Raw genomic sequence first — 7,538 nt, forward strand, 5'->3', positions numbered from 1 at the left:
AGTAATAGAGATGAGCAATATAACAGGTAAAACATGGTTCATTTATTCCAAGCCCTCAATATCAATGTGTAAATGTAAAGGCTAAGAGTTCAACAACTTCTCTTGAGTTTCTGCGCTGGAGGCACTGAAGCTGGGGACCAGACACAATCTGTTCTCATAGCACTTGGAGTAAACATAGAAACTCTTAATGAAATAACATACTCAGGTAACATTCCTTCATAACAGAGGAATATAGAAGAATAAAGTTCTATGTGAGCAGAGGAAGCCATTAAATTACTAGAGTTGTATACATCCAGGGAAAGGAAGCATGAGAAACTGGCTAAATTCTGAGCCGGGCTTTGAACAAGGTCTTGAATTTCTCTGGGTAGAAAAAATGGTAAGAAAAGATGATCAGGTCAATGCCAAAAAACATCATGTTGGGGTGACAATGCAAGGCATGGGGCAGGAAAGGTGAAAATCCGTGAGACCAGAGCATAAGCTGTCAGGTGGGTGTATGTGATTAACAGAAGCTCAGGCTGAAAAGATCTACATAACAATGAAGTTTTTATATAAACATTAACTATGGTAGCTGTTATTTTAGACACACAGACATATGATGAAAATGGATTACGTATTTCTAATACCTTCTTAAACATAGTAGAGAATATATAATTTATGACATGATATAAATTATGTTGAACTGGCTTCTAATGGTACTAAATATATGCTTGCTTTTTAATGCTTATACAAAATCACATCATTTTAAAGTGCTTTCATGGCCATTGTAAAATTTATTTCTATTCCAAGTAGCACCTTAAAAGTAGTAGTATTTTGGATTAATCTCTCTTGCTTTCCATTTTTCTATCTGTTCATTGCCAGTTATTGTGATGATACCTAAATATAGCAGCTCCTTCATCTTTCTAATGTTCTGATTTTAATCTATGCTGGCTGAAATGTCTGAAAGTCAACTTTGTTAAAACTAAAATAAAAGATTAATAAATTTTTTAACAAAAGATTTCACAAATCTACAATGACTGAAATATCTGAAAGTCAACTTTGTTGGAAATAAAAGATTCTCTAAAAGGGCTGTGTGTAAAGCTTGTCAGCTTTAATACCTGGAATTATAACATCTTTCATATTCTATAATTATCATGCCTTTTAGCTACCTAAGATTTTGATAATGAGGTATTATGGTAGCTTTCATTCCCTAGTTCTGACATTTTAAAATTAGCATTTCAGATTTAATCTGTACAACTACGTGCCTTTGGTTTATTTTAATAACACATACTGAAACTATGATTTTTTAACTATTACCTTAATAATCACTAAAATAAATTTTCTAGAAAGCAGTCTAATTAATGCATTTAAATTTTAGGAGGAAGTCATTTTTATGCTTCAGATGAAGCCCAGAACAATGGCCTCATTGATGCTTTTGGGGCCCTTACATCAGGAAATGCCGATATCTCCCAGAAGTCCCTTCAGGTCAGAGTTGGTTTTCATGTTCACTTTTGCCATAACAAAGAAAGAAACAATTTGTTAGTTATTATAAGTTTTGAGTTCCATATTTTTCTCAAAATAAATTTTTAATTAAAATCTAAACTTTTTCTTTGGTTAAGAAATGACATTACAACCTAATAATGTCAAATTTTTCCACCAAAAATGGACCTTTTCCAAAATAAAGCACCAATTTTTCAATGAACGCATTTTAAAAGTTTAGGCTTCCAAGCTTTCCCTATGCTTAACTTCTATGATGTAGATTTAGACACATGAACTCAAGAACCTGGTTGGGAAATGGAGGAAGTGTATCTTGGAAATAAATTAAGCAAGAGAAAGAAGGGGTAATAATCAATGGGTATCTACGAACATAGGTCTTCTGTTAACTCCTCAACCACATTTTTTCACTGGCTTTGTGTTTTATTCACCTCTCTTCTGAACTTAACATTTTTTCTCATTCGGATCTTGATAGCATTTTCTATAACTTGGATTCAAAAACTTTAAGTAAACTTTGATTCTTTTTTCTTCATGTCCCCTGTGAACATAGCCTGTTTCTCTCAAAATATGTTCAACGAAAATGTTTCTCTTCTTTTCATTCCTACAAGTCTATGTCATGTCACTTTATGCCAAGATTTCTGTCTTCTGTTTTCCAGCCCATCAGTTCATTGCCTATATTAAAACTTGCCATGATCCCAAAACAAACATATTTTCCTCTGTTTCTCAACACTGAAAAGAACAGAAGTTACAGGATGTGAGCTTAGAGTATGTGCAAGTTGATTTGGACATCTGGTCTGCAGATATATCCTGCAAACAAGTTAAAACTTGTGCGAGAGCTAGCCTGGTAGTGTGCAGAGAACAAACTGAAGGATAATAAAGGTCATTTCTGAGGTGGACACACTGGTTGACTGAGAAAATGATGATTATGGTGACCGAAATTGACAAGTAAGGAGAGAGAACTGATTCTGAAGATACTATTTTGTGTTCTGTTTATTGTAAACGAATGGTAGAAATACTAAGAAATCTGTTATAAAATGTAGCAACTGTAGTTAACAACAATGTATTGTATACTTGAAAATCATTAAGTGGATTTTTTATGCATTCTTATCACATAAAAAATAATAATTAATATATGAGGCAATGCATATGTTAATCCACTTGATTTAGCTATTCCATAATATATGCATATTTCTTTGTCAGTTTAAAAAATAAGTAACTAAAGAAACATGGTTGTCTCTCCTGGACTAAGAGCTATCAACAAAAAGTTGGAAAACTTTCTCTAAAGTTCCGATCAGAGAAAGATTCTACTTTCAATTTCCTCTCCTCTCAGGAGTCCAACCTTTAACTATCAGCCCAGTGCTACTCCCTCTATCTGTGTGAAAAAATTATTTCAAAATTTCACATCAGGAAAATATCCATGAATGCTTGCCAAGACAACCAGGAAAAAACAGTAAGGTCATGTTCACAACTGTAAAACCCATGCTTCTGCTCTAAGTCTTTTACTTTCTCACTTTTTAATTGATAACTGTCATATCATAACCAGCTTGCAGAGAGATCACAAGTCTAAGGTGCTTTGCCATGTATAAGCTTGTTCTCAGGCCAGAAATTAAGAACCATCTTGAAAAAGAATAAAATTCTGAAGTCATAATTTTGACATCTGTTTAAACAGCTGGAAAGTAAGGGATTAACACTGAACAGTAATGCCTGGATGAATGACACTGTCATAATTGATAGCACAGTGGGAAAGGACACATTCTTTCTCATCACATGGGACAAACTGCCTCCCAATATTTTTCTCTGGGATCCCAGTGGAACAATAATGGGAAATTTCACAGTGGATGCAGCTTCCAAAATGGCCTATCTCAGTATTCCAGGAACTGCAAAGGTAAGCAATCAGCTTTTAGACTTCCTGAAAACATTTTTTTAAAAGCTGAGCATAAATTGTTTAATGTCATAAATGTGAGTACCAAAGATTGTATCAACTTTAAAATTAAGATAAAATAGTATGTACTTTCTATGCCTATGTCCTTAAAATTATGATGGTGGGGAAAAAGGAAAAAGAACCTATGAATTAAGAACAAGGAAGAGGTAGAAGCTGTGGCTCACGCCTGTAATCCCAGTACTTTGAGAGGCCAAGGCAGGTGAATGACGAGGTCAGGAGTTCAAGACCAGATGGGCCAAGACGGTGAAACCCCATCTCTACCAAAAATAAAAAATTACCCAGGCGTGGTAGCAGGTGCCTGCAATCTCAGCTACTCGGGAGGCTGAGGCAGAGAACTGCTTGAACCCAGGAGGTGGAGGTTACAGTAAGCCGAGATCATGCCACTGCACTCCAGCCTGGGCAACAGACCAAGGACTCTGTCTCAAAAAAAAGAAGAAAAGGTAGTCAAGACAGTCTAAAAAGAACTTTAAGACGAAAACGTAGGAAAAGTCTATACAACTTGGTGGGTAAAGAGCTACAGGGTCCTTCCTTATTAGCCCTACCAGGATTGATGAATCTGTGGACTCTAAGGCCAAAACCAAGGCAAACCTTCTAAAATTTATTTTTTCCAATTGAGATGTAGCAAAGTGTACACATCATGAATGATACCAGTTGGCATGCCCTCACTGAACTGCCTCAGCTCTTACCCATTTAGCCTCAACATCCTTAAAAAGTTCTTTATTCTACTCTCCACTTACATAATTTATTTTAGAATTACATAATGGAAACATAGAAAGTAGCTTCACTTTGGATACTTACTGTATTTCCATTGACATTTCTAGGTGGGCACTTGGGCATATAATATTCAAGCCAAAGCAAACCCAGAAACATTAACTGTTACAGTAACTTCTCGAGCAGCAAATTCTTCTGTGCCTCCAATCACAGTGAATGCTAAAATGAATAAGGACATAAACAGTTTCCCCAGCCCAATGATTGTTTATGCAGAAATTCTACAAGGATATGTACCTGTTCTTGGAGCCAATGTGACTGCCTTCATTGAATCACAGAGTGGAAATACGGAAGTTTTGGAACTTTTGGATAATGGTGCAGGTAATTCACAGGTTTTTATGAATAAGCCAATATTTTCCTAACTCAACATGTCATGAGTCCCTGTGGCATTGTGGGGCAGTAAGACAGGCAACAGAATTGATGCAGATTAAGGAGGAATTGCAGGACCAGCAGGAAATTTGATCTAGGTAAAACCTACAGAGTACTTAGCAAATGTCTTGCATGTGGTAAGCACTCAATCAATGTCTTTGGGCTGGGCACAGTGGTTCACGTATGTAATCCTAGTACTTTGAGAGGCCTAGGTGGGCAGATCACTTGAGGTCAGGAGTTCAAGACTAGCCTGGAAAACATGGTTAAAACCGATTTCTACCAGAAATTCAAAAAATTAGCCAGGTGTGGTGGCATACACTTGTAATCCCAGCTACTTGGGAGGCTGAGGCCAGAGGATTGCTTGAATCTGAGAGGTGGAGATTGCCATGAGCCAAGATCATACCACCACATTCCAGCCTGGGCCACAGAGAGAGACTCCATCTCAACAAAAAACAAAAATACCCAAAAAATAAATCAATAAATAAAAGTTTAAAAGTTTTTGATTTTTGAGGGTTTTTTTTTGTTTGCATTTTGAGACAAGGTCTCGCTCTGTCACACAGGCTGGATGGAGTTCAGTAATGCCATCTCAGCTCACTGCACCCTCTGCCTCCCAGGCCCAAGCAATCCTCCCACCTAAGCATCCCAAGTAGCTGGGATACAGGTGTGTGCCACGATGCTCAGCTAATTTTTAAAATTTTTGTAAAGAACAGGTCTCCAAAAAAAAAGATCTACAAAAGAGAAAAGATCTCACTATATTGCCCCAGCTGTTCTCAAACTCCTGGGCTTAAGCCAGCCTCTCACCCCAGCCTCCCAAAGTGCTGGGATTACAAGAGTGAGCCATCACGCTTGGCCATACATGTTATTTTTTGTCATCATTATTGTTTGTCATCCAGGCAGCCAACATCTGTCACCACTTAGGAAGGTCTCATTCAAGAGGCTGAGGACAGCATCAAGAAATCCTGGCTAGACAGGGTGAAACACAAGCAAACTAGATGTGATGAAGTGATAGAACTTGAGTCCCTGGCAGGGAAAGAAAGCAGGAGTAATTCTAAACAACTGGAACAAAGTAGTCCTGAGGACGGGGGCCCAGGGCAGCTGGCACTGCCACAGGAGACGAGGACTCATCACTGGGGCATCAGATACCAGGTCTGGCTGGTAGAAATCAAGATACAGTGTTGACCATACTCTGTCTCCCTGGTCTTTACATATGGGTGATGCCTAAAAACCCTTTCCCTAGATTCTGCATTGTTCTAGGAACGGAACCTTCTGTTAAGAGGTTTTTGAGCAAGGAAATAACTGTATTGATAGGCACCCGAGTTTTCTATCAGTATATTTCACAATGTAACTTATTCAATCATTTTATAATCATATCTTCAACTAGAGTTGCCCCTGAGAAAAAGTGAGAAGGTGAAATTGTTCTTTTGTGTACCTCAATGTCTTCTTCGGATTAACCAACATTTCCATAACTATGCCTTGCCTCTTTTCCCCTTTCTGCAAATCTATACTACATTAAAACTTAAATGCACCATATTTCCCTTCTCAACATTTTGCTTGATGACCATTTAGCTAATTGGGGAAATTTGCTAATTTGGAATGCCTTAACCTGAGATGATTGATGATTAACAATGATATAGAGCAGACATTCTTTAGGCTTCAAATGTCTTTAGTCTGCAGACAAACTTCAGTGTGCAAAGGAGTCATCTCGAGGGCTTGTAAGAACACAGAATGCTGGGACCTTTCCCTAGGAAGTCTGGAAAATTTATATCTCTAAAAATATCAAAATTTAGTAATTTTAGTTGACTGTTATGAGAATTAAATCCTACACAAAGATAGGATTTTTCCTTAGTAGAGACCGTTTTGATTTAAAAAGAGAGATGACATGAGTTTAGAGAAAGCAAGCTGAAAGCAAAGCAAGTGGTGGAGAGATTGTAAGAGTACTATGTGTAATATTCTGTATATGAATGAATAAGGACAGAAAGGTGAGGTATTTAGGCATTTATTATGCATACATAAATATCAATGTGTGTATGTGTGTTATATAGATATAACAGATATCAAAATAGCTCAAAGGTATTAATTCAACAATATATTGTTTTGGCAGAATATAATGAAAATATTTTCCAAAGGATCAATCTCAAAATATTGAGCCTAATCTAGAGAATATGCTTATAGAGGCCAATTGTTTGTCTTAGAAAATGCATACATTTCTCTTTACAATACTTTAGTCCTTCATTTCTATAACAAGATGCTGATTCTTTCAAGAATGATGGGGTCTACTCCAGATATTTTACAGCATATACAGAAAATGGCAGATACAGCTTAAAAGTACGGGCTCACGGAGGAACAAACACTGCCAGGCTAAGCTTACGGCATCCACTGAATAGAGCTGCATACATACCAGGCTGGGTAGTAAACGGTGAGTATTCATGATATTTATAATCCAGTGATAGTTTGGGTAATATTGTGATTTGATATAATGAAGGCTTCAAACAGTCTGTTTCCCTGGTGGAATAAACTTTATTCCTGATGGAATAAAGCTCTCAGTCAGACTACGATTTGCCTGTAAATTAATCTAAGCCTTGGTTCAATGTCTGGCACCTAGTAAGCATTCAAGCACTCAAAAAGTTCAGTTATTATTTTTTAATCTTTCAATTTAGGTTTGGGGGTACATGTGCAGGTTGGTTGTATAGGTAAATTCGTGTCATGGGGGTTTGTTGTACAGATTATTTCGTCGCCCAGGTACTAAACCTAGTACCCAATAGCTATTTTTTCTGCTCCTCTCCCTCCTCCCCACTTCTACCCTCAAGTAGGCCCCAGTGTCTGTTGTTACCCGCTTTGTGTCTGTGAATTCTCATCATCTAGCTTCCACTTATAAATGAGAATATGCAGTATTTTGGTTTTTTGTTCCTGCATTAGTTTGCTGAGGATAATGGCCTCCAGCTCCATCCATGTTCCTGCAAAAGACATGATCTCATTCAAAAACATACAT

The 7,538-nt window shown here is 37.2% G+C and overlaps 1 protein-coding gene across 1 annotated transcript; it reads left to right on the forward strand.

Moving 5' to 3' along the window:
• The first annotated feature begins 6 nt into the window (after nt 1-6).
• LOC116547476 (calcium-activated chloride channel regulator 4-like) lies at nt 7-7,165 on the forward strand. Its single transcript, XM_032273428.1, has 5 exons — nt 7-26; nt 1,355-1,461; nt 3,140-3,355; nt 4,234-4,501; nt 6,795-7,165. Exons 1-5 carry the CDS (start codon nt 11-13, stop codon nt 6,977-6,979), a joined length of 792 nt encoding a protein of 263 aa, XP_032129319.1. The 5' UTR covers nt 7-10; the 3' UTR covers nt 6,980-7,165.
• Nucleotides 7,166-7,538: the final 373 nt, after the last annotated feature.

Source organism: Sapajus apella, unplaced genomic scaffold (genome assembly GCF_009761245.1).
Source record: "Sapajus apella isolate SASKATOON/1434 unplaced genomic scaffold, GSC_monkey_1.0 scaffold3298, whole genome shotgun sequence".
Classification (NCBI taxonomy): domain Eukaryota; kingdom Metazoa; phylum Chordata; class Mammalia; order Primates; family Cebidae; genus Sapajus; species Sapajus apella.